Source organism: Lepidochelys olivacea (assembly GCF_965140295.1).
Source record: "Lepidochelys olivacea isolate rLepOli2 genome assembly, chromosome: 3".
Taxonomy (NCBI): domain Eukaryota; kingdom Metazoa; phylum Chordata; order Testudines; family Cheloniidae; genus Lepidochelys; species Lepidochelys olivacea.
The window spans coordinates 199,665,950-199,693,293 of NC_140413.1; the positions used below are offsets into that span (position 1 = coordinate 199,665,950).

The 27,344-nt window shown below is 39.0% G+C and overlaps 1 protein-coding gene across 4 annotated transcripts in view; it reads left to right on the forward strand.

Annotated features, from left to right (window-relative positions):
• ESF1 (ESF1 nucleolar pre-rRNA processing protein homolog) overlaps positions 1 to 27,344 on the forward strand; it is a 70,071-nt gene that overhangs the window by 769 nt on the left and 41,958 nt on the right. For 3 of the 4 annotated variants that reach the window (XM_084623547.1, XM_084623546.1, XM_084623549.1), the window contains exons 2-9: positions 1,217 to 1,277; positions 1,438 to 2,143; positions 4,943 to 5,361; positions 10,230 to 10,343; positions 12,714 to 12,814; positions 14,168 to 14,320; positions 16,357 to 16,471; positions 18,556 to 18,691. In XM_084623547.1, the coding sequence (XP_084479673.1) occupies positions 1,453 to 2,143; positions 4,943 to 5,361; positions 10,230 to 10,343; positions 12,714 to 12,814; positions 14,168 to 14,320; positions 16,357 to 16,471; positions 18,556 to 18,691 (1,729 nt within the window). In that variant the 5' untranslated portion in view covers positions 1,217 to 1,277; positions 1,438 to 1,452. Of the gene's footprint in view, positions 1 to 329; positions 520 to 1,216; positions 1,278 to 1,437; positions 2,144 to 4,942; positions 5,362 to 10,229; positions 10,344 to 12,713; positions 12,815 to 14,167; positions 14,321 to 16,356; positions 16,472 to 18,555; positions 18,692 to 27,344 lie in introns of those variants that run through there. The other variant, XM_084623548.1, reaches the window with a different exon arrangement.

The window sequence follows — 27,344 nt, forward strand, 5'->3', positions numbered from 1 at the left end:
CCCGTTCGGCGAAGGCCCCGTGGTCAGCAGAGGGAGGCGGGGGCGTTGCCCGCCCGGCGCACGCCGCGGGGCTGAGGGCTAGGCCTGCGTGCGGGTAGCCGCCTGTGCGTGCTCCCGAGGCCCCGCGGGAGTGGCCTCGGCCAGGCTTGGGCAGGCGGTTCGTGTAAACACCCGCGGGAAGTGATCGAAGTCGTCGTCGTTCTCCCCCTGCCCTCCCCTCCCCTCCCCCCCCCCCCGGTCCCGGCTGCGGACAGGCTTCAGACAGGCCAGGCCGCTGGGTGAGAGCAGGGAGCCGGGCCACGGGCTGCTGCCAGACTGAGAGTGAAGACCAGGTGGGCGAGGTAATATCCTCTCTTGGCCCAGCCTCTGCGTGGGGAAGAGACCCGAAGAAGAGCTTTGCAGAGCTCCGCAGCTCCTCCTCTCTCGCCAGCAGAAGTTGGTCCAATGGAAGATATTCCCACATCCACCTTGTGTCTCTAATACCCTGGGGCAAACACGGCGACGACAGCAGGGCAAATCGTAAGATTATCCAGCTGCTCAGCATTAGCGCTGAGCTTGTTCAGTGGTTCCAGACCTTTTAACGGGTTCCCGCATTGTGGGTGGGAAGCCGGGGCTGGTGGTGAACCACTGTGAGAAGGGGTAGCTGCTGAAGCAGCTGGGGTACTTCTCTCAAATCTTCATTCATTTCTTAGGGAACCATTTTGATGCCAAGTGTTCCTCAGTGTGATTTGGTTAATCGTTGTCGTTCTCACAGTCAGAGTGAGAGCTGTAAGGGGTGGGGGGGTTATATAGAGGGAAGCTGGTGAAAGAGAATAATTTTATAAATTTTTAATTCTAGGACGAGATCCTTACTGTGCTATATAGTACAGTTACTTCAGAGAGTGCCCTTATGCTACCTACACAACGTCTTGGTAAAGTCAGTTAAGCAGAATAGCAGTTATTTACTTCAGTGTGCTTACTGTACACAAACATTATTTTCTTTTAAAATGTGCGGATAAGCACTTTACTTCGCACATGTAAAAAAGACTATAGCATTCTCACCTCTAAAAATAATAAATTCAAACCTAAACAATAAGAAAAAATTATTATTGCAAAAGCACAAAATTTGGCATGGTGACTTGAACAGACATAGAACCTGAAACTACTTTTAACTTTTATTATTATTATTATTTATTATTATTTTGAATTGAATTAATTTGAATTCTTTTTTAAATAGGAATTGTTTTCCTCTCATCCAGCCTTGCTTCATTCCTTCCTGACATCTAAAAAATATAGAGGTCAGTAAATATTGCGTGCTCTGTTACCTTTAATACAACATTTATATAACTTATTTTAGTAATATGCATTAAAATAAGATTTTATTTTGTTAACATTGATATTAAGCACTATATTAAGAAACAAATGGTTTATTGGTCTGTGTGTATTTTTACGTTTTAGGTTTATCAAGTTCTGATGCAAAATTGTCAAAAAATGGCATCCAAGAAGGAACTGACTAGTGATCAGCGGTTTAGCCATGTTACAAAGGACCCTAGGTTTTGGGAAATGCCAGAAAAAGACCACAAAATCAAGATTGACAAAAGATTTCGGGCTATGTTTCATGACAAGAAGTTTAAGTTGAAATATACTATTGATAAAAGAGGCCGCCCTATTAACCATAGCTCTACAGAGGATCTGAAACGGTTTTATGATCTTTCAGATTCAGACTCCGATCTTTCAGGAGTTGACACCAAAGTATTTGCTGGAAAGAAAATGAAGAAAAAAAAGTTAAAATTGAGAGGAGGAGTAGACTCTGGGAAACTGCTTGACAAACCTACTGAAGGGGAAAGCAAAATAGTTTATCAGGAAATGGGCCACAAATGTGGAGCTCCATTGAAGTCTGATGACTCCCAGAATGGACAGAAAAGCATCATGAGGATTGCCAGCTCATGTAGCTCAAAGTTGAAAAAGGAGTGTAAGAAAATTAATGTAGAAATTGATCCTACACAGGATGATAAAGGACTTGTATGGAAAGGGAAAAACAAACAAATTGTGATGAGCTCAGATTCATCTCTAAGCAAACAAGAGACTTCAAAAGCAAGTAGTACTAAATCAGTCAAGGCTCCCAAAACAAAGTTTTCTTTAGAGGAAAAGAAAACTGAATCAGGTTTGTTAAATTTAAGGAATATGTTATCTTTTTTTTAAAAGTATGTGTTTGTCTTTTGCAAGATCAGACAAAGTGGGTGAGGACATCTTATTGGACCGACTTGCAAGATCAGTCATTTAAACAACTAATCTAGCCATTTCTGCTTTTAAATATCTCCTCTATATGTGGAGTTTCATCTTATTGGGAGAGACTAATTTTTAAACAAGGCCAGTGGTAAAGCTGTTTCACATTTGTTAGGACAGTTTGAAAGAATAAAACGGTAAAGACATCTGTCGATACATTCACCAAGGGAATTAGGAAGAAACTTAAGGCCTGATCCTGCAAACAAAAATTGCTTTAACATGTGAGCAACTTTAATCAACGTTCCTATGTGTTTACAGATTTAGGCCCTTACTTTGGGAAGAATGCTGTTTCAAAAGAGAACTGGTACAGATTATGAAGTCATTGCATTAAGAAAGGGGAAAAGCATACTTTAAAAAATATAGAAAATGTGTATGTTTCTAGAGTGTACTTAGTATTGTCAGAATAATTTTTAATTGCTGCAGTCTTATTTCAGAACTTGAAATTGATGGTGCAGTTTTTGTGTAATGTCTTATGTATGAATGTGTGTTTTCTTATTTAGGATTAAAACTATCCTGATGTTGAGACTTGAAGGAAAAATTTAAAATATTCAAAGCATTTTGGAACAGATTGCATATTGGTACTAAATAGTAAAGCAGTTAAACACTTCCTGATTCAAAAGTCTGAGATTGAAGATGTGATGTGCTTTTAGAACTTTTGGCAAAAAACATACTAGAATGAAATAACGTTCATACTGTTACTAGAAAGGGTGAGTGGGCGGGACAGTTCATTTTCACATGTTCAAACTTCGAATTATTATTGTCTTAATGAAGTAGCAATATTTTGTAACATCTCTGTAGCCACCAAACATTTTGTGGTTATCACTGTGCTGCACTCTGTAGCCATGATGCTTCGTAATTGTAGCAGGATAGAATTCTGATTCTTCCGCTTCAGAAGCACAGGTGCCCACCCATCACCTGAGCTAAGGGAGAATCTTCTTTAGGAGTTGTCAAGTCTGATTCCCCACTCTGGCACTTTGAGTGCAGAAAGTGGGGGCCCGCAAGGCTTTTAAAAATTAATACTAGACACTCCAGGCTGGTATTAAACACCCAGAGTCACAGCGCATCTCTGACCTTGGATGGATAGATGGTGCCACCACCCAAGTGCAAAAAAAACCACCCCCTTTTGAGAACCCAGGAAGGAACACTTGGGAATTCCTTCCTGTGCGGTGCCCTCACGCCCTTTCCTTCCCCTTCCCAGGAAGAGCTGAGAAAGAAAACAAAGGAAATCACCAGCTAATTAAACAACATATGTATAAATGTCGTAGGGACAAAAAAATCCAATCCTGTTCTTAAAAAAGGTAAATTTTATTAAACCAAAAAAGAAGGGAAATCCATTTGGAACGTAGGTTTTTTGCTAGATCTTAAAAGAGACAATTACAAAAATTAAGCGTCAAGATTAAGCATCAAGCATCAGCTCTTTTGAAGTTCAGCTTAAAGATTACAAGCAAAACAAAAGCATCTGGGGTTAGCACAGAGGAGTCCACAAGCCAATAAGAAATAAAATATATAACCCTAATAGTGTCTTCCTAGACATTCCCTGATTACTTACATATTTGGGGTTTCAGCAAAATAGGGTTGAGGTATGATTTGATTTTTTCATACCTGGTTTTAAAGCTGCTCACAGCATAACTGCTGCCCTGCTCCCCTCTTTACTGGAGAACAACAGACACAAAGGGAAAGCTATTTTTCCAATTTTAAAAAGTTCTAGTCCTCCCATTGGCTCTTCTGGTCAGGTGCCTACTCACTTCCCTTTACCTGTGGACTTGTTAACCCTTTACAGGTAAGCAAATAGAGAACAGCTACTAACCGGGGTTTTATAGCTAGCTGGCTGGGTGATCATAAAAGGGAGCTACCTCCCCTCTCCTTCTCCTTAATTTATCACAGGAGTACTGGGCCTTTGAGACACAGTTCGAAAATTCTGGTTCTCTTCAAATGGGGAAAGATACAACTACATCTCAGTTAGTTTAGTACAGAATCTCGGAATCCTGTTTTATCATAACTTTAACATAATTTTTGTGATTCTCCCCAGAGATACCTTGCCCTTGTCTATGTCTGCTGTGGATCAGCTCCCTGAGTTCACCAGACTCTGGCAACACAAGCACTGCCTTCCAGGTCTCTCAGGCTGCATTCTCTCTGTGCGGGTTGAGATAGTACACATTAAGCCCCAAGTCCTTGGGGTGTTCCCTGCAATGTCCAGCTTCTTATCTACAGAACACTCAGAGAATTACCAGGCATAGACAGTTTAAGACATTGTGGCATTCTTTGGTGAACCACAAAGTATATACCAGAATCAGGAGATTTCTGGAGCCCCTTGTCAGTTGTCATTAAGAGCGTCTTGGGTCACAATATTTCTGTTTAATTCATTGTTCAAATTTAATGAATTGGAGTGTTGAAATCCAAGTGACTCCATCTGCAATGACTCAGTCTTTTGGGGTATTTTCCCCTTTTGCCTGATGTAGCCTCTCCAGGTGTCAGATTTTTATTTATTTATATATACAATATAGCTATATAAAAGTATATTTTTTTTAAAAAAGAAACAATCATAACTTAGTAATGACTTAGACTGTAAGCTTCTTGCAACAGGAACCAAGTTATCGTTTTCTACATAAAGCACCGTACACATTATCGAACAGCATACACATATAAATAATATTAAATTTGATATTAACCTTTTCAGTGAATAAAGCTGCTATTGCATATGAACAAAGCAACATCAACAAAAGCCAGTTAGATGAAATTTCTAAAAATGAAGACTGCTTTGATTGTGCCATATCCAAAGATGGTGGAGAAACAGGAGGGGAAGAGGAGTCGGAAGATGGTGGAGAAACAGGAGGGGAAGAGGAGTCGGAAGATGGTGGAGAAACAGGAGGGGAAGAGGAGTCGGAAGATGGTGGAGAAACAGGAGGGGAAGATAGTGATGGTGATTCAGAAGAAGATGAAAGTGACAGTGGGCCTGATCTGGCTAGGGGGAAAGGAAATATTGAAACCAGTTCTGAAGATGAAGAGGAAGATGATATGTCTGAAATATTTCCAAAGGAACCAGAGATTGAGCATGCCTGGAGAGAATTGCATACGGATGCTCCTCGTGCAGATGAGGTAAGGTTTTGGAATAGTCAGTGATTCTATAGTATACAGCATAGACTAAATAGAGGATATATCTGAGTGAAAAAATTGTTATAAAGTAACTGTAACTGATCGATCAAATGAGCAGAGTGGCAAAATTTTTGTAGCTAATTACTAAAGCTATCAAGCAATTAAATTAATCGCTATTCATCGCACTATTAAATAATAATAGAATACCATTTTTATTTAAATATTTTTGGGTGTGTTCTGCATTTTCAAGTTTCAGAGTAGCAGCTGTTTTAGTCTATGTCCGCAAAAAGAAAAGGAGTACTTGTGGCACCTTAGAGGCTAACAATTTTATTTGAGCATAAGCTTTCGTGAGCTACAGCTCACTTCGTTGCATCTGATGAAGTGAGCTGTAGCTCACGAAAGCTTATGCTCAGATAAATTTGTTAGTCTCTAGGGTGCCACAAGTACTCCTTTTCTTTCTACATTTTCAAGTATATTGATTTCAATTACAACACAGAACACAAAGTATACAGTGCTCACTATATTACTATTTTTTATTACAAATATTTGCACTGTAAAAAGATGAAAAAATAGTATTTCCATTCACCTCATACAAATACTATAGTGCAATCTCTTTATCATGAAAGTTGAACTTACAAATGTAGGTTTTTTAATTTTTTATTTTACATAACACTACTAAAAATATAATGTAAATCTTTAGAGCCTAGAAGTCCACTCAATCCTTGCTGTGGATATGGAAAGATTTTTACCTCCAGATTTTGGCATGCAGTAGGGGAATGAATTGTGCAAGAAGCTTCTCTCCTCCCGCCCTCCCCCTCTCCCTGGCTGCTTCTGGGTTAGCCTTTATTATTAGGACTGTCAAGTGATTAAAAAAATTAATCATGATTAAAAAGATTAATAGAATACCATTTATTTAAATATTTTTGGATTTTTTTACACTTTCAAGTATATTGATTTCAGTTACCACACAGAATACAAAATTTACAGTGCTTGCTTTATATTTTATTACAAATATTTGCACAGTAAAAAACAAAAGAAATAGTATTTTTCGGTTCACCTAATGCAAATAATGTAGTGCAATCTCTTTATCATGAAAATTGAACTTACAAATGTAGAATTATGTACAAAAACTAACTACACTCAAAAACAAAACAGTGTAAAACTTTAGAGCCTACAAGTCCACTCAGCCCTACTTCTTGTTCAGCCAATTGCTCAGACAAACAAGTTTGTTTACATTTGCAGGAGATAATGCTGCTTACTTCTTGTTTACAATGTCACCTGAAAGTGAGAAAAAAGTGTTTGCATGACACTGTTGTTGTAGCTGGCGTTGCAAGATATTTACGTGCCTGATGCGCTAAAGATTCATATGTCCCTTCATGCTTCAACCACCATTCCAGAGGACATGTGTCCATGCCGATGATGGGCTGTGCTCGATAATGATCCAAAACAGTGTGGACCGACGCATACTCATTTTCATTATCTGAGTCGGATGCCACCAGCAGAAAGTTGATTTACTTTTTTGTTGTTTCAGTTCTGTAGTTTCCGCATCAGAGTGTTGCTCTTCTAAGACTTCTGAAAGCATGCACCACACTTTGTCCCTCTCAGATTTTGGAAGGTACTTTAGATTTTTAAACCTTTTTAGCGTTTGACAAATCTGCAGTGAAAGTGTTTTTAAAATGAACAACGTGTGCTGGGTCATCATCCGAGATTGCTATAACATGAAACATATGGCAGAATACAAGTAAAACAGAGCAAGAGGCATATAATTCTCCCCCAAAGAATTCAGTCCCAAATTTAATTAACACTTTTTTTTCCCCGAGCATCGTCAGCATGGAACCATGTCCTCTGGAATGGTGGCCGAAGCATGAAGGGGCATATGAATGTTTAGCATATCTGGCACGTACATACCTTGCAATGCCAGCTACAGTAGTGCCATGTGAACGCCTGTTCTCACTTTCAGGTGACATTGTAAATAAGAAGCAGGCAGCATTACGTCCCGTAAATGTAAACAAACTTGTTTTTCTTAGCGATTGGCTGAACAAGAAGTAGGACTGAGTGGACTTGTAGGCTCTAAAGTTTTACGTTGTTTTGTTTTTGAGTGCAATTATGTAACAAAAAACCCTACATTTGTAAGTTGCCCTTTCAGGATAGAGATTGCACTACCATACTTGTGTGAGGTGAACTGAAAAATACTAGTCCTTTTATCGTTTTTACAGTGCAGATATTTCTAATTAAAAATAATATAAAGTGAGCACTGTACACTTTGTATTGTGTTGTAATTAAAATCAAACATCCAAAAATATTTAATAAATTGGTATTCTGTTTCTTTACAATGCAATTAAAAATGCAATTAATCGCAACTAATTTTTTTGTTAATCGCATGAGTTAACTGCGATTAATCGACAGCCCTGTTTATTATTTAGTGTGTATAAATATTTATAAATAGTGTATAAATATTATTATTTAAATTATTTCATTATTTATTTAGAGGAGTGTTGGCTTATTGAAGGGGTAAGATTTTTTTTTATCTTGGAAAATCAGTATTCTAGAGATGGGAGGGGTGTGAGTTGTGCAGGAGAAGGGTGAATTCTTGATGCTGCTCCTGTTGTATTGAGTTTCTGAGCTCCCCAGGCGTGCCTCTTGTCCAAAGAGGAAGAGAGTTTGATCTTAGAAATCTGCATTCAGTGGGCGGGGGGAGGGGGAAGCAATGACTTGTGCAGGAGAAGTGTCCGGGAGGACAAGGGGTTACAGGGGTGGGGGAGCAGGCAGTGACTTGTGCAGGAGGAGTGTGAGGGAGGTATCTCGCCGCTGCCTCTGGAAGCGTGGTTTCTGGTACTGAACTCTCCAGGCTCTCCTTTTATTGAGCAAGGTGGGCACCTTTCAGCTGAGCGAGCCCTTGTTTGCAAGAGTGAGTGGATTTTACCACGGGACGGGGCGGCAGGGGAGGAGAGGCTGATGCAGGGAGGCTGAACTCGCCAAGCTCCTCTTCTCTATGGGGTTCCCCTGGAGTGAGGGGCTGGCCAGGGGCACTGGGGCACAGTGTGGTGGTGGGTTCAGTCCCCAGCGCAAGGGGCATGCTGAGGGTGGCGCAGGGTCAGTCCCTGGATTGAGGGGCATGGTGGGGGTGGGGGTCAGTTCCCAGAGTGAGGGGCTAGCAGAGGCATTGGAGTATGGTGTGGGACTGAGGGGCGGGGTTGGTCCCCAGAGCGAGGAGGCGGCCAGGGGTGTTGGGGCATGGGGCGGGGCTGGCATTGGGGTATGGCAGGGTCAGGATCCCTTCCTCTCTGCCAGAACTGGGATAGGAGCCACTTTTCTCCCCTCTCCTCCCTGCTGTCTGGAGGTGGATTGGTCCCTCCACAGGTCCCTGTCAGGTCAGGTCCCTCCACAGCTGATGCTTCCCTCCCTGCCCAGATGTACGTGATTAACACCATTAAAAAAATTAACATGTTAATTTTGTTTTCAGTTAATCATGGGCATTAACTGAGATTAATTGACAGCCCTGCTAATTACTTATTAGTTCGTAGTATTCCTTTGTTTGAAACAATTAGACATGTTGGCTGCCTAAGAGTGAGCAATGTAGTGCTAATGTGAGATACATCAGTTCAGTTCATTTCTGCGTCTCTCAATGGTAGTGCTCTTGGTCCTTTGTTGGAAGGAGTATTTCATGTTGTTCGATTATGACCTCTGAAGCTTATTTAGACAGAGTTTAAAACTTCGTTCACCATTAGTGTGCTGAAAGTTTTCTCTGGTAAGTGTGTCGGGGGGGTCTACTCTAGGCCAGTGGTTCTCAACCGTAGGCACATGTACCCCTGTGGGTACACAGAGGTCTTCCAGGGGGTACATCAACTCATTCAGATGTTTGCTTAGTTTTCATAAAAAGCGTTAGTGAGGTCAGTACAAATTAAAATTTCATACCGACAATGACTTGTTTATGCTGCTCTATATACTATATACTGAAATGTAAGTACAATATTTATATTCCAATTGATTTATTATATAATTATATGGTAAAAATGAGAAAGTTAGCAATTTTTCAATAAGTGTGCTGTGACACTTCTGTATTTTTATGTCTGATCGTGTAAGCAAGTAGTTTTTAAGGGAGGTGTAATGTGGGGGTAAGTGAGACAAATCAGACTCCTGAAAGGGGAACAGTAATCTGGAAAGGTTGAGAGCCGCTGTTGTGGGCCATTTATCAGATTTTAAGGTTTTCATTTTTAAAAAGTTATGGTTCCAAAGGTAGCCTTTCAAGTTTGTTTTGTAATGTTGTCTGTCATCAAATGCAGACAGACATCCCTGGTGCCTCCACTGCTGATCAAACTGGAAGTCATGCTTCCTGTAATGGTGCTGAAAACAGTCTTGTCCCTTCTGTGCTAGCAGTTAAACTTTTTTCCAACATTGCTTCAGGGGGACCTGTTGCTGTCAGCTCTTGTCAGGAAGGGATCTATTTCCTTTTAGGTCTGCAGAAGTTCCCTGGGGAAATGAAAGGTCACATTTTCAATTTGCAAAATTAAAAGCTTTAGAGCTGTGGGTAAGAAGCAGTAGAAGCCGTCTGTAGTTCTGTTGTCAGAAACAGTAGATGCATTCTAGGAAAGTGAAAGGCCATCATAGAGCACATTGTATGTTTGAAAAATAGTAAAGCCCGTTTATTGAACATTTCTGTTTGCTCTGTAGTAACTGCTTAAGAACCATGGACGTGTCAGTGATATCAGGTGTTGTGGGAGATGTCATTCTTATGTTTTTCTCTAAAGTTCAACACAGTGTGACTTCATCAAGGGACAGTAACTGGAAAATAAGACGTTTCCTCTCAGCAATCAGCACCCAAAAATCTTATTACAATTAATATATTTTTGCCTTCTTCTTCTTCAATGTAGATAACAAGTAGATTGGCAGTTTGCAACATGGACTGGGATAGGCTGAAGGCTAAAGACCTACTGGCTCTGTTTAATTCTTTCATACCTAAAGGGGGTGTTATATTTTCTGTAAAGGTAAGAACTATTTGAAAATAAAAATAAAAGTGAATTTTGATTCCAGCAAGTTGCTTTTCTTTCCCATTCGTTTCTCCTCTCCCTATTCAATTGATTTGTATTGGTCCTTTATAAAATAAACATAGGCTATAGCTCCACACTCTCCCTTCCATTGGTGGGTGTTCGTGTGGGATGATAAGCTGACACAGCTTAATTTTTATTTGTGACATTGGTCTCAGTCCTGTTACCACTGAATTTAGTGACAACATTTCCATTGACACTAATAGGAGTAGAAATCCTATGTGCAAAAGTAGCATAAAGTTCAAATGCTTAATTTTCCTTAGTTCATACAGTAGATTCTCTAAAATTCTATCCCGTGTTATAGGTGAGGCTGGTCGCACCATCTAAAATCTTGGCTGCCTAATGCTTCTCATTATAAGATCCTGCTTTCAGTTACTTGTAACTTTGCCAAACTTAATCCATTTGAGTTGAAACTTTTTGTGCTGGGTGTCTACCTCAGGCTGACCTTTTTTGGAAAATTTCAGCCAAAATGGTTTGGCCATTTCTGAGAATGAGGCTAGGAAAAAATATGTTTTGCCCTTGTTAAAAAGAACAAAGTGAAGGTTCTGGGGAGGGGAAAATGCGATCATATAATTAGACAATCACAATGCATATACACAGGCAACCTTAATTTTGGCATTTCCTGACTTTTGAGTGCTTGACTTTGTTTTTAATGTAGTTTTGTATGTAATATACAGAAACAGAGCAGTATTGTCACTAAATGAGTAATTTATACTACAAAAACTCTGTGTGTGTGTGTGTGTGTGTGTAGCACTGTAGCTCTAACTTCGCATTTTAAGTAAACTACAAATCTGGTTCACCTGAAAATGCACAGCCAGGGTGGATGTGCAAGTTTTCTCCCAATTCTAGTTGTAGATTTCTTATGAGGGAAATAATATTTCTGCAACATCACCAGTATTTATAACTAACTCCAGTAACTCTGTTCAGGCTTTTTACTGTGAAATAGTGTATTGTTTTCTGATACATAGGAATAGTGTCTCTGGCATTCAATCTACTACTAAAAATAAATGTTTTTGTCACAAACTTTCAGTTACAATTGAATTGATTCCATTTTTTCAAAACACAATTATTCATGTAACATTGCATTGACTAGTCATTGCGTAAAGATATTTTTTCATAACCATGAAAAATCTATTAAGTTACCCTGAACCAGAAGATTGATGTTACAAGGTTGTGTGAGTGAAATAGCTACAGTGTTTAAAGATTGCTTTCATCTGAGCATTTACTACATAAAATCCATTACATTAATTCCTCTTGGGGAGTATTTCCTGGAGTAGAAATATATGTAATAAGAGGTTGGGTTTAGAGTGCTGAAAGTTAGGCGGTCTGAGCAGCTTTGGTCTTCTGTATTTTGTTTGGTTTTGTGATAGTGTAAGGGTTGTTTGTGTTCTTTGTTTAGGGTTTTTACACTCTCCCTACCAAATGCATTTGATGTTTGCTACCAAAAGAATTGGCAAAGTTGTACTCTTCTTTACATAATAAATTGAATGAGACAAATTAATTGGGCACTTAATGCTCTCTCATCTAAACGTCCCATAATCTAAGCACTCTTCTGTCTTACTTTTTGTTCCTATTGAGTACTGTAAATGATGGATTATAGAGAAGTATCTTTCTGATTTTTTTAAGCATGATTACTTTGTATTCTGTTCCACTGCTTCTGTTTAGTCAGTTTCGCTTTTTTTTTTTGTATGGGTCTTTAACACAGAGAAAAAGAAGAGCAGAAAACAAACATAACTCCAATCCTGCAACCTGAGCTGCATGGTTAGACCCCTGAACCTGAGTGGAGTCTGATCAATTTCTGTGTAAGGTTCTGTAGGAGGGTATAAAGTCTTGCCTGAATGGATCAGCTCGCAGGATCAGGGCCTTAGACAGTAAAACAGTGAAAACTAGCAGGGGAATTGAGCTCAAGTATAGTAATTCAATAGTTTCATTGTTTGTTTTTTTCTTTTTTTGGCAATTGATTCCAAATTGATTGTGTCACTTCAATTATTTGATCGCTGTACATTAATTCTGTAATCACAAGTTAATGTTATGTATTAGTACGTCAATTTAATTTGAACACACTTATATAGTTGCTTACCTTTATTCCTACAAGTAGACATATTGAAGTCACTGAAACTACTTGTATGCTTAATTTTTAAGCAGATGTGTAAGTGTTTGCAGGATTGGATCCTTTAATGTTTTCTCACTTGAAAAAAAAAAAGTGATCCTCCGAACTCCTGGCTTGATATTTTTTTTTTTTTCTTTTGGATGCTGTACACTGCATCTGTGCAATTGGCTTATAACCTTTTTTCTTTGGTATATTCGTAGATTTATCCTTCAGAGTTTGGAAAGCAGAGATTGAAAGAGGAGGAGCTGCAAGGACCTGTAGAACTATTAAGTCTTCCAGAGGATGCCACAGAGAAAGACTGGTATTAATTTAAACTACAAATGGTTGATAGTTGCAGGCCTCATTTGCAAATACCATGCTCTTAATACATTTTTAACATTATTATGGAAGTCTTATATTTTATCCTTTTTTTTTTTTTTTTTAATGCTTTCTGGTTTTTCAGAGGGTGTTTTTAATTGAATCTGACTCATCATCACATCATATACTTGAATAAATTTGTTGGGACATAAAACTTAAGGCCCCAGTTGTGTAAATTGTTCCATGCAGGCTGTGGGAATCCACCTGGATGCAGAGGTTCATCTGCATGGATCAGCTTGCAGCATTTGAGTGTAGCTTGCTAAAACTTAAATCTACCTTTTAACCTTTACATGCTAGCTCAAAGTAAGAAATGATCAAAAAGACTGTTTTGACATGTTTCCACCTTGAGGACTTAGCTTCTAACAGAAAACATTCAGCATCTCACAGAGCGATACCTTAGTATTTAATAACGTGCAATATTTTTTTAGCCACTTAGCAAATAGCTAAGAAGTTTGTGTGGTGAAGACAGTTTTTGTAAATAACACCATAAAATTTTAATTACTTTAAAAATTAAATAGTTTTTCAGACATTGTGCATGTCTATATCTTAGATAGGGATTAGTTTATACAAATAGCTCATTTTGAGTAAAAGACATGGGAAAATGTAGTGGGACTGTGTGTTATTTTTCACCACTAGATGGTGATATCCCATACCAATGAGTAAAATCATAATTGACTGAGTTACAGAAATGGGATACAATTAAACTGAAAATGCAGAAAGTGCATTTATTTATGAACTGGAGAATTTTCCCAGGTTAACAACTTTAAATTCATATTTAATAGTGGTAAAATGGTCATATTTAAACTTAGTTAAATTAAACATACTTAACCATTGTTAAACTCATATTTAACAATGGTAAAATGGTCATAATGGTAACAGAAGAGAAAACCTGGAATAGTTAATGCACAGCATACTTCTCTAAAACTTGATTCTTAAGCAAGCACAAGGCAAGACTTTTTTGCTGCCAGAATTTGTACCTACGTTATCAAGAAGAGGCTTAGTCCTATCACATGTTTACTAATCAGCATTAAGGAAAATGTTTCTTCAACACACTATCCTGATTGTGGCATCTATGGAATGGCATCCATGCAGTTAAACCTTTATGCATATCTGTTCAGAGTCCCATAGAAGTTGGTGGGACTCTATGTAGCATAAGATCTGATCTTTTTGCAAAGTCAGGCCCATGTGTTGGTAATATATGGTTTTAAGAAGTTAAGTTTGAAAAGTATTTCTGAAGTTGCAACTTTGTGTCATTGTTTTAACAAAAGTTATTTGGATGTTGTCTTCACTTTTGTAGTATTTATACGGAAAAACTGAGGGATTATCAGTTCAAACGACTGAAATACTTCTATGCAGTGGTAGAATGTGATTCTCCTGAAACAGCCAATAAAATTTATGAGGAGTGTGATGGACTGGAATTTGAAAGTAGCTGTTCTTTTGTAGATCTCAGGTAAAGCAAATGGCGTTTGTGTTTTTTTAACAAAAATTTAAAGCAAGTTTAAAAAATTGGAAATAAACTGAATCATTCTTCTATCAAACTTAGCAAAACTGTATAGTACCTTGGAAATAAAACATGCATTTTGGTTATATCTGGCTTTGTCAGAAAAAGCAAAAATCCCACCTTAAAGAGACTGTTTTTAAAAGGGGTTCAAGATACAAATATTACTACAGCTGCTTTTTCAGTCATCTTCTACAGTCAAGTAAAGCAATAGGATGCTAATAGAAAAACACCGTAACTGTCTTATGTTTGGTTTGCTTCCTTCACCTGAGGCATGAGATGAACTGGTTCCTTTATTACAGTTGGTTCAATGAATAGCAAATGTATAGCTGCTATTGTTTTCAGGCTGTGCATCTTTGTTCTCAGGCTTTATGATTCAAAGTCAAAGCTTGATCACTTCAAACCTCATATTTTTAAGAAGGCAGGAGGCTAAACTACAGTCCTACTTTGTCACCAGACTATTCCTTTGTTTGCACAGGGAAGAATTCTGTTGTGCCATCGTCAATAAAAATCATCTCTGTTAGATCCCAGTGTTGTTGAGGGCTTAATTGCACGTGATGGAAAAAAGCGAAGGTGTATTACCTCATAGACACTAGGTGTTGTATTTCAAAGGAAATGACTTAGACATATACTTTTTGTGTTCCTGTTAATGAAACTTTCACATCCTAGAAAGATCTTGTCTTACAGCACAGGAACCTTTTTGAGACTCCCCAGAGCCTGCCTTTCTTTTCTGCTTAACGTATTAAATTAGAAAAGTAGATGTTTTTGGAGATGGACTGGGTAGCTTTCATCGTTAGGCAGTTGCATTTCAAGGGACATAATCTACTTGAACCCTACTCAGTTTTTTAAAATGAGGTTAAATAGTTTCAGGCATTAAAAATATACATGAGATCCCACAGCTAATAGTTATGACTTTACAATCATATTTTCTATTTTTAAACAATGTTTCTCCTTATTGACCTACACAACATGGGAAACAACAAAATTGTCTTTACACCAAGTTCAGTCAAATGCACGAAGTTGGCTAACTGAAAGGGGGAAAATATTCTCTAGATATAAGCATTGTGTAAAAATAGTATATAAACAATTTTCAGACCGCTTTCTGATTTTTTTAAGATAATATCTCTTTAGGATTTCACAGCTTTATATTGACTTCCACTTGTCTTCAAAATTGCTTTATTTTTCTTTCCTAATTTGTGACAATACTGAAATTAATCAGAACTGTTCTAGTAGATCTATCCTGAAAGAGCAGATAGGGCTTAGAAAAGTAAGGTTAGTTCTTATAAAGGTGTTTTCCTCTCGTCTCAAAAATGCTGTGCTCAGAATATGAGAATTAAGAAGTAAAGTTGAGAGATTGTCTCCTTAAACGTTATGTTGTACATATTCTGTGTCTTGATCTTCCAGGAAACACATAAATATGTTCAGTGATAGATTTAGGGTTATTTTAATAATCCCACTCATACTTGATATTTTTAACTGGTTCACTTCCATTTTTTAATCAGTTGTTTGCCCATGTAGGTATTCCTGGCCCCCCCCCCCCCAAAAAAAATGCATCCTAAGGTCTCTAATCTATCCTGTTTTAATGATTTATAGTTTACTTACAAATCATACCTGTTGGAAGCATTCCATGCCTATGCTGGCCGTATGCAAAGCACTACATTTTAAAAATTCAGAGTAATCAATTTAACTTAAATTGTAATTCTTTTCAAAAATTAATTTGACTTACCTTTTTCACAATATTTTATAAAATACGGAGGATGTAGAAATTGAATGTACAGTGCAAACCGCAAATATTAACTTGTCTGATATGGTTTTTATCCTTTTCCTGAATGTTGCTCTCTTTGGGCTTATCCACTTCTTATCCTAGCAGATTCTTCTATATTAATGTGCACGGTTTTAATTAGAGAGAAGCTGAGCCTATAACTATTTGTTCTTTTGAAACATCACAATATGTGTTTGAATAACAAGACATCTTCTTTCCCTTTAAGATTTATTCCAGATGATGTTACATTTGATGATGAGCCAAAGGACATAGCCTCTGAAGTGGATGGAGCTGCATATAAACCAAAGTACTTCACATCTGCTGCTATGGGAACATCAAAGGTATCTTAACAGTGTTTTTGTAACCCTTCGTAATTTGTTGAGCTTCGCTTTTCTTGGTTTATATAAGATATGTAAATAATAGATTGGTGGCACTGGTGATAATGGAGAAAGGATCCCTGCATATACTCAGGATTGTGGAGATGTACACATCAAATAGATATTATATGTCAGGAGTCAGCAACCTATGGCATGGTGTGCCAGATTTTAATGCCAGACCCGGGCAGACAGCAGCGTGCCACTAAAAATCCTGCCTGGCCCGGCCCGCTCTTTTCCACTCCCCGCCCACCATGCTCTCATTGCAGGGCAGGCAAGCTTGCCCCTTCCCCCACCTCTTTCCCCAGCATGTGGGGTTCCTGCCCCTCTTCCTCTCCCTCTCTGCAGCTAATCAGCTGATGGCCCTTGTTATGGAGGAGGAGAGGAAAAAGCGGAGCCGCAGCGCACCTCTCTGCTCCGGGGACCTTAGGGAAGAAGGGTGGAATCAGGGCATATCCCCTCTAGCCCCCTGCCTTGAGCTGCTCAGGGCAGGGGGCTGGGAGCACCCCCATGACCCCAGCCCTCTGCCCTGACCCCTGCACCCCCCTCACACGCTCCCAGCCCTCTGCCCTGACCTCTGCACCCCTGCCCCACAACCCCAGCCTTGACTCTTGCACCCCCCACATTCCCACTCCCACCCTGAGCACCAAATGGGAGCTCCTGCACCCCACCTCCCCATTCCCACCTGCACCCCTCGCACCAAATGGGAGCTGCCCAGGTAAACGCTCCACACCCAAACCTCCTGCCCCAACCCTGAGCCCCCTCCCTCATTCTAGCTCCTGGCCAGATCCTGCACCCCAACCCTCAGCCAGCTCCTTCACTCCCAGCCCTGTTCTCAGCACACTCCCACCCTCATCTCAGTGCAGAGATAGGAAGAGAATGGCTAGAACCAGGGAGAAGGTAGGTACCCACTCTGTGTTGGCAGGCCGGGATCCCAGACTGGGAGCCGGGACCCTAGCTGTCAGGAGCTGGCGGACGGAACCCCAGAGCAGCAACGGGCTGAGCCACTCAGCCCACTGCCAGTCTGGGGTCCTGGCCGCCAACCCCGCTCAGACCACTACTGGTCTGGGGTTCTGGCTGCCAGCCCCTTGCCAGCCGGGGTCCCGGCTGCAGGCCCCGCTCAGCCCATTGCCGGCCTAAGTGAACGGAACCCCAGGCCGGCAACGGGCTGAGCGGGCCGGTGGTGTAAGATCAGCATTTTAATTTAATTTTAAATGAAGCTTCTTAAACATTTTGAAAACCTTGTTTACATACGACAATAGTTTAGTTAATATATAGACTTTTATAGAGCGAGAGACCTTCTAAAAAACGTTAAAATGTATTATTGGCATGCGAAACCTTAAATTAAAGTGAATAAATGAAGACTCGGCACACCACTAAAAGGTTGCCTACCCCTGTTTGTATGTGTATGTTACCGAGGCATAGATTGTGACTATAGTTAAGACTGAGTTTCACGCTTTAAACGGATTCAACCTCATTGTTATAAATGAACAGTAGTGTTTATCATCCTTAAATTTACCCCACTTTCAGTTTGAATATAGAATGAAATTTGATCATTTAAAAGAAAATATTAATTGGACTGACGTGTATTTTAAGAAATATAGCACCGCTTCTTGCCTGTTTTATCACAAATGATCTTATTAATGCAATAGCAGACTCTTCAGACTTTTTCCAGATAGCTAAAACTCATTGAAATTTTGGGCATATAGGGAACACTAGAAGAAACTAAATACTATGCATAGGGTACATTAGATGAAAATATGTTGTAATTAAGTTATTAATGATTGTTTATATCTACTTGATTTTTATGGAGATGCTTGGTAGCAGCTCCTTAATTAAGACTGGTTCTTAAATGCATAAAATCCTGTTACCAAAAAGTCAGTTGCCTTTTTAAATGAAATGTCAGTGATACCCTTTGATTTTTTTTCTTTTCTTTGTAGTCTGTTTGTTTTTTCTCTTGTTAAACTTGTAATAGGAAGTATTACAAACTGCACTCTGGGCAAAAACTTAAACTTTAACTTTTACATTTTATATGTCTTTTTTTCCTAAAGGTAGATATCACATGGGATGAGACAGATCATGAAAGAGTAACTTCGCTACACAGAAACTTTAAAAAAGATGAACTTCTTGACATGGATTTTCAAGCTTATTTGGCCTCATCTAGTGAAGAAGAGGAAGAGCAACAAGGTACTTATAATTCATATGCAGTGTTTGCTTAAGTTATGAGCAACACAATTCAAGAGCATACAGTTTGTAGGTTAGTAATAAACTCCAGATATGTTTTAAAAACTATTTTACTGATTTAAACTTTCTTTTTCTTAAATATGATTGATGAGGGACAGTATTTTGTCCATAGTAAAGGTTGTAATAGTCAGGAACCATTATGGAGAGAGTATATTCCCTTCAAAATTAAAGGTGACTGTTAAAGGGCAATAAATGGAGTTGGGCCCTTTTTTGTTTGTGGTATGTAAAGAAGTCCCGAAAGTTTGGTTTTTTTACATTTAGCTCTATTCTACATTGGGAACTTCTGTGGTGACTGGAGAGCTAGTGAAATGGTGACAAAGCTAGAGCAAAGGGAATGGAAGCTGTACATTTGAGAGGGGAAACATTTTTCGGTGTACCGTTCAAACTGGGTTTTTTTTGTTTGGTTTTTGTAACTGCCTGGTTAAGGTCAAAGACTAGTGAGCATTGGTATAAAGGAAGCCTTTGTTTAAATATTCCATATCCTTGGTCCTTCAATTAGGGTATGGTGTGACAGCTCATAGTAAACATCTGGAGATATCAAGAGGTCCTCCAGCAAATCAGGGAAGATGAAACTTTTGACATTCCTGTTAATAAGAAAACACACACACACACAGACACAAGCCATCCTTTAAGTTGTTTGTAGATCATGTTTAAGGATACAGTCATGAGCTATTATAAAGGCCTATTTTAACACCTCCCACCCTTATAGCTTTGGCTAACAAAATTGGTTTGGCCACGCAATTGCCATTTACACTGAAGGCTAAGGAGAATTTTTCTGTAATGTTTGAGGAGAATTAGTCAAACTGCTTTTAGTTATAGGTCTTAAAAATTTAGTCCTGAAATTTTGTTTCTACCTAACATTTCATTCTATACTGTGAGCTTAAAAGCAGCTTTTCCTTTCTGCACAATTAACTGTTTCTATACGGTTAAAACTCCTCTAACTCATGTATGAACTGTAATTGAAGAAACTATTCTACCAATTGTAGTATTGTTACACAATTGTTTATTGGTTATACTTTTGTAAGAAGTCTGCCAGCTAATAGCTGGTTACATTTCAGAAAAAGCATAAGCTTCCTATATTGTATTGTAAAAGATGTTTTCTCTGAAGTCCAGTGGTAGAAAGAACATTGTGGTTATGAAGCTAAACGATGAGGGTTCTAGTCTCTGGTTTTTTATGGTTTTCCTCTGTGGTTTCGAGGCCAACTAGCTGCAGTTTTTGTCCTTTTTTGTGACTCTCCATTAGGTATAAACACACTCCACCGTCACCCCACAACCCTAATCCTGGCTGATGTGGAGGGGAGGCCCTGCGCTGGACCAAATCTGTGTGTGTGGTGGTGCAACCAGGCATGCAGGGTCGCAGCGCCACTCAGGTTTGGCCTGGCTGTCCCCGACCCCCCTCGTATGATGATGGGAGAGCCAGGTGAAAGCTGAGCAGTGCTCTGACCTCTTGCACCAGGTCTCAGTGCCCTGAGTGGGGAGCCAGGCCCAGCACCCTGGAACAGGAGCCACCGCTGCAGGCTGAATACATGGTGGGCTTGCTCTCCTCTTCTCTCCCGCTCCACCCCCCCAGCCCCCTCCACGCCTCCCTTCCACAGCAGGGTGGGAGAAGTGTACCTTTGCTTAGGTGGGTTTATCAGGCCCTGGATGTGACAATCCATCTAGGACCTTCCCAGGACCAAATGGTGGTGTGGCAGTTGCTCAGCAGCAACTTTCTCTCTAATATTGGTAGTTTTAACTTATAAGTGTTTAAATTTATGCCCTTTAAAAGTTTGCACTGGAAAAGTATTTTTTATGATTACTTTCAGAACAGTTGAGGATTTCTTTGGCAAGCTTAAAACCTATTTTTTTAAACATCCATAACTTGGAGATGATTAAATTTTTGAAATGATATTCATATATCAAACTCTTTTTCATTTGTGGGGATTTTTTAAAAAAAGTTTGACTGTAAACTTGAAACAGTATATACTTACTTTGACTAGAGCATAGGATAGCAATGTGAAGACAACTAGAAAAATCTGCTTATCATTTGGTACAGTGACTTGTGCTTTAAAGTCTGTATGGCCCAATTTGTGCTTTATAAAGTCTGTGCAAGGCAAGGAGATGCTGAGGAAAAGCTCCACAAGGTAGTGCAAGATAAGGAAGAATAGAAATTGGGGATTTCAAGTTCTAAAGCTCTGTAGCTCGTAGGGTGGTGAGAATCATGCAAAGCTTGTGAACTCCGCAGATGAATAACATATGTCTAGGGAACCAGGTGTCTTGTGGAGTTTGAACTTCTGGGTTTCAATCAGAGATGCAAGAGAGGAAGGTAGGGACCCTGTCTTATTCCTAAAATGTCTACTGGCCTTGCATTCTTTAAATAAGGAAATTAATAGACGAACTTTATTTAAATCAAGATTGCTATTGTGTGTTTATAATAAACTTTGCAGTTAATCTTTCAAAACAAGCAATTCCCTTCTGCAAGACTGAGCATTTGCACGTGTGGAAATGGACAGTTCAGTGTACATATGCATATTCAAGCATACACAGATGACATCTCTAAAATAAATATAAATGTAGAAAATATCATTGTGTATTCATGAAACAACCGCCTCCACCCCCCCGAAAAACTGTCTAATATCCATTTAACAGGCATATTGTAATAAGTTGCTTCTCATAATAACCATAATACCAGTATTACATTATACAGACTTGCTGTCTGCTTCTCCTCTCTATGGTGAACAGTTTAATTATTAGCCTGATTTGAATGTTTTTTAGGGTTGTGTGTTTTGTTTTTTGTTGTTTTGGTTTGGTTTGGTTTTTTGCAACCCTCAGCCTCTGACTATAGTTAATTGAATGAAGATAGATGTGTGGTCTGTGTTTGGAAAGTGAGGTCTTTAACTTGGAGTAGGAATATGGCTAGGGTGGTTAGCAGGACAGATTGTTTTTTGACTTTGGAATGGTGGATGGGTGGGAGAAAGATGTTTGTCTCCTGGTCACAGCTAGGTGATTAACTTGGGGAGGGTGTATTCTCTGCTCTTTATATAGAGGATAAGGGGGAAGATGTGGGAATTTCTGGCTAATAGATGGTGAAGTAGAGGATGGTCTGAGAGCTACATGCTGTGGATGAGTAGTGATTTAAAAGTTTGTAGTCCATACTTCATTTATATCTATAGCACATGTAAGAGGGTTTCTGGTAGCATGGTGGGAATCAGTGTGCAGAGCTAAGGCTGTTTTTTGGAATCACATTTTTGGATAGAAAAAATAGTTTTTCCTGAATACTGAAAGGTCCACACATATTTTCCTTAATGAGTCTTTTATATTTTAAATACACTAAATCCATAACTAAATATGACCCAAAACTATTCAAATTTGTAACTTTAATTCTTTTTAGTGTCAGTTATCTTCCCATAAAGTTTAAATCACCAGCAGAGAATTTGATTGCTGCAGTTATTGTTAGGCAGGAAAGATCTTTACCAAGATCTGTACTATTTCTAGTCCGTCTGATTATGAGAGTATTTCTCTCAAGTGTCCAGTGAATTCACTAGCCTCATTGCAGTCTGTTCAATCCTCACTAAAGGAAAAGAGATGTTATTGTTAGTTGCTGTTTGTTCTGATATTTTTAAAAAGGAGCAGGATGTACAGTGTCTTTCAGTTCTTTCAAGAACCTAGCCTTCTAACTGTACAATTCTGGATGTACTTTCCCTCTTCAAAATCTTTTAGAGAGTATTATCTTGTATTACCAGCTCAACAGAACATTAAGGGGTATTTTTAGTATATTTGCCAAGTTAATGAAAAGGAAGAGCTGTGATTATATGTTTTGGGTTTTTGTTACTAGGCACTCCTTTTATTAAGGGAACATTAGTGACATAATGTAGTGATACTGTCTTTCAACCAGTTTTCAGTTCTCTCAACTTTCTTTGGAGTGCAAGGAGAACGCAATATAACTTTAGTAAATCCTCTGGTATATATTAATCAACATGTTGTCATTTATAGATTCCTAAATTCCCTAATTTGCTCTCCCTCCATATGAACTTTATGTAACCTTACCACCACTGTCATAAAGTAAATTGGAAGGAATATAAAATGTTGTGAAGCTTTGGTCAGTTTTTTCAAATAGTTTTAAAAACTGATCTGGGACACTTGCAGTGTATTAAAGGAAGCTAATAATCAGAGATGAGTTATAGGAACATACAGGAGATCTTTCCATCTTGTTTCAAGGAATTGCTCCAGTTCTTTTACTCAGAGCCTAGGGAATTCATCTGGCAGCAGCCTCTGCTTGGTAATATCGTGCCAAGAATAATGCCCATTTGGTCCTCATTTTACTTACGAATGAATTTTAAAACACATTGCTACGAGCTGTTTTTAAATACTTTGTCTATAGAAACTTTACTCAGGTTTCTCAGAGCAGTAGGGGAAGGGCAAGTTAGTTATTTAACAAATAGTCTAATTTTTCTTAACTCTTGAAAGATTCCAGGTGTGCAGGGAGAGGTAGTGCATATGGTGGGGTAATGGTGGAAGTGGACCTTCACGGTGAGTGACCCAATATGTTAGAGTTTCAAAAAGTTCTGTTACTGGAGGGAGAAAAAAAAATTGAACTGTCATCACACTTGGCAGTAGTCTTTCAACATGGAAAGGTCTTGCTTCTAATTCTGTTTTTAACAATAAGCTTTTAACAGAAAGAAATACATTGCTATTTCTTTAACATGTTCCTGATGTTTTATTCATTGACTTGTTGGGTGGAATCCTGTCATGTATCTCATATTATTATTGAGGCACTAAGCACAAACAGAAAAAATGAATTTCAGCTGTTTGAATGGAAATGTAAAAGTGTGATAGGGTGGAAAGAATGTTAGGCACTTTTTTAATTTATATTTTTTAACTTATAAAAGTATTTTATTTATAAATAGTGTTTCTTTTACCCCATCCGAATCTGCTTTTATATGGAATTTTTAAAGTAAACAATGTCTGCCATGGCTGTTGGCATTGCTGTCATAAAACATTTGTGTAATGTCAAGCATTTCAGTGACCTTGTATGTTCTGGTTCATAGCACAAAATATCTTCACTATTTTGCTCCTGTATCTTTCTTTATTTGAGGTAATATGTTCCAGTCACTAATTCACTTAGTACTGTGAATTAAAATCTAGCGCTTAATTGCTATTTTGGGCAGGAACCACAGTGATCAGTTTGGCTATTTTTAAGGACGCTCCAAATTAGGCACACCATTACCTGGAGTTTTCTGAACTCAAAACTATGATAACTAGTCTTTGTTTTCCAGGTGGTTTCAAAACATAAATCAGTGGGGACACAGCTCCTCCATCTGATAAGTGATTGATAACCAAAACGCCTTGTTTTTATTGAGTCTAAAGCACACATCTGAAATACCCCAGATATAGTTACCCAAAGTCTGAGATGATATCAGTGGTCAGCAGCAGGTTTCTGGTGGCCAGCCTTCCTCCTTACTGCTTGGGAGTTGGATGTCAGTCTCTTAACTGTTTGAAATCTGTTTCCGAACTTCTCCAAATTACACATTCTAATTAATCTCTCTTATAGGTTGCTCAAAACAAAGCACATAACTCACAGTAAACTGTGGACTAACAATTTCCTTGGCATCAGCAAATAACTCATAATTCTACTTATCAGCAGAGCGACTCCCAGCAAAAAAACTACTCATGGTCCTAGACACGCAGGTCCAAGGTCAGCTATCGACACTCCCTCCCGTTTTCATGGATCTGTCATTTTATCTATCCTTATTCACAACACTACAGCTGTTTTGTCTGCTTAGGCAAAGACCAAACTATTCTTGACTGCGTGGTGGTCTCGCTTTTAGTTAATGTGGCTGAGCATGCAAAATGGCTGCAATTATGTCAACTCCAGTTCTCTCGTAACAATGCAATTTGTGTAGTTAATTTCTTTGTTCTGTTGTTTTATAACACCTCACTAGAGATAAGAAAATATTCTCTCTTCTCCTCTCATCCTACTGCTTAATTCTTTCAAACAAATTACTAGACCAAAACAGACTACTGTAGAAAGGGGTTGTGATGAGCTTAATCCTATATTGTACCAGTCTCTGCATGGGTAGACTTCTGTGGAGAGCCCATTGACTGCAGCAGGGATCTGCATAGGGAGTGGCATATACTGCAGTATTCATGCCTAATATGATGGAGGCAGAGGATTTGTTTTGTGCTCTACCACCAATGGCTGATGTGCGCAAATATAGATGATGTTTATCAGTAGCACTGAAGAGTGAATGCAACTTTTTTAATCTACACATTTTAATTTTATTGATAATTATATTTAAAGATATACAATCCAGACAATTTCCTTTCTCTACCTATTTTCAGCTTGAAAATCCTTGTGAATCAATAAACTTTGTCTAGCCCTTTAAATTTGAGGGTAACTTTTTAAATTATATTTTTACTTTTAGAACTACTGAAGTTATAAATATGGTTTTATCATAAATTAAACTACAGTACACCCAACTTCTTATAAATGACCAGTTGCAAAAGAAAATCTAGTCACATTTGTATGCATTTACACTTGTTAGGTACAACTGGACAATGATCTACAACAAAATTGGATTAATGTGTAATTTAACAATGTATATTTCTGAACTGTATTAAACAGGAGGTTATTTAGGTTGGCTCCCTACCCCCATCTCCACTAGGGTTGCCCTAGCAGCTCCCAGGTGTACACAGTACGGTGTACTGTTGTTCCTGCTGCTTTGATGGTAGTAATGTGGGCTCACCTCTTTAGAATGTTCATGTTCAGTTATTTTGGCATGCTGCCAACATCTTCCAGAGGGAAAGCAAGTGATGGGAATTAATGACTTTAACAGTTTATAAATCAGCTGAACTTTTAATGGAATTACATGGGACGAAGGAATGGCACTTTTCTAACCTGAGTTTCCCTGTGAAATTGAAGAGGCTTGCTGCAAACAATAAAGGCATTAGAGCTTTGCAACCAAAAAAAAAAAAAAGTTTGCAGGAATCTTTATCATGAAAAGTGTTAGCCTAAATATAAGGTTCACTACTAATGCCTATAATAAGTTCAGACAAAAATCTATAGACTAAACTACTGGCATTTATTAGCTTTTAATCTAAATTCAGTACAAGATAAGGTGGAGCCAGTCCTTAAAAATGTTTTTCACTATTCCGTTGTAAGGAGGAATGTGAGCACTTGTATTTTGGAGTTTGTATTTTGGTGGTTTACAAACCCTTCTTAACCCATCTTTTTTGTAAACGTATACCATGTATTTGGGCCTGAACCTCTTCTGGTAAGGCTTGCCTTAGTTCCTTGCATCTAATAATCTAAAATTGGTTCTCTTGTTCCCTCCAGAAGCTAATCATAATGCTACCTATTATGTTACTGTGCAATTAATATACTTTTTTTTTTCTGAATTAAAGATATTTTAAATTACAAACAGGATCCATGAACCAAGGAGGCTTACTTTTGGGACATACGTGTCCATCTCTTGTTGTTCAAAATGGTCACTGAGTTCAGGAGAAATTTCATTTCAGTAGAGTTTCATGCAGAACAATGACAAGAAGACCTTTTATGTGTTATTTTTGGGACCCTACCAATTTCATGGCCATGAAAAACGCATCACGGACCATGAAATAAGCCCTTCCCTGTGAAATCCGATGCCCCCTTGTTCCTAGGAGTGCCTCAGCAAAGGGGGCTCCTAGCTCTGGCTGGGTAGGGGAGGGACAGGACTTGTCCATCTGCTACACAGCTGCTCTGGGCAAAGACTGGAGGAGACCAGACCCACCTCTGGGTGCCTGCCTCTGCTACAGGGAGCTCTCTGGGACTGGATAGCAGCCCCAGAGGTTCCTGCAGCTGGAAGAGACTTGTGGAGTTGTCTGATCTTCCCTGTGCTGCTGGGAGTGCCCCGGCAAAGGGAGCTCCTAGCTCCAGCTGGGGAGGGACAAGACTACACCCCAGAACTGTACTAACTTCCACTGGTCAGAAGCCTGACTGGTGTAAGATCATTTCTTAGTTCACCACTCTGACAAAAGGGTAATGGATGTGCAATAGCTCTTGTTAACCTGAGCTGAGATTCCCATAGCACTTCAACCAAAACCACACTGTTTTAGATAAAATATAAAACAGATTTATTAACTACAGACAGACAGATTTTAAATGATTATAAATAGCAGGCATAGAGATCTGAGTTCGGGGTGCTTAAGAAATAAAAATAAATGCACAGTTTAAATTCTAACTTTAACAGACTAAGCAAGATTTGAATCAGTTTCTAACACTAACAGATGTTATAGACAGCTTACAGTTCCTCAATACACAGACTGGACCCCTTCCAGCATTGGACCAATCTCTCTGGTTCCAAGTCTTTGCCTTCCAGACAGTCTTCAAGCGTGAGATGGAGTGGGCAGGGAGGGAGAGAGGCCAGCTGCTAGAAATATCCTTGCCCTGTTATGGGTTAGGCTGCCTCCATAGTGTACCTGCCTTCCCTGAGAAGTCTCTGGATTAGTGGATTCTTTTCTTGATGGGCCATTAACACCTCTCTGGCCCTCCTTTGTTGCAGCTGAAAGGCTGGCTGTGGGCCTCTCCCAACATGTTTCAGTAACACAAAAAGCAATACTCGTAACTTCACATGCAGTG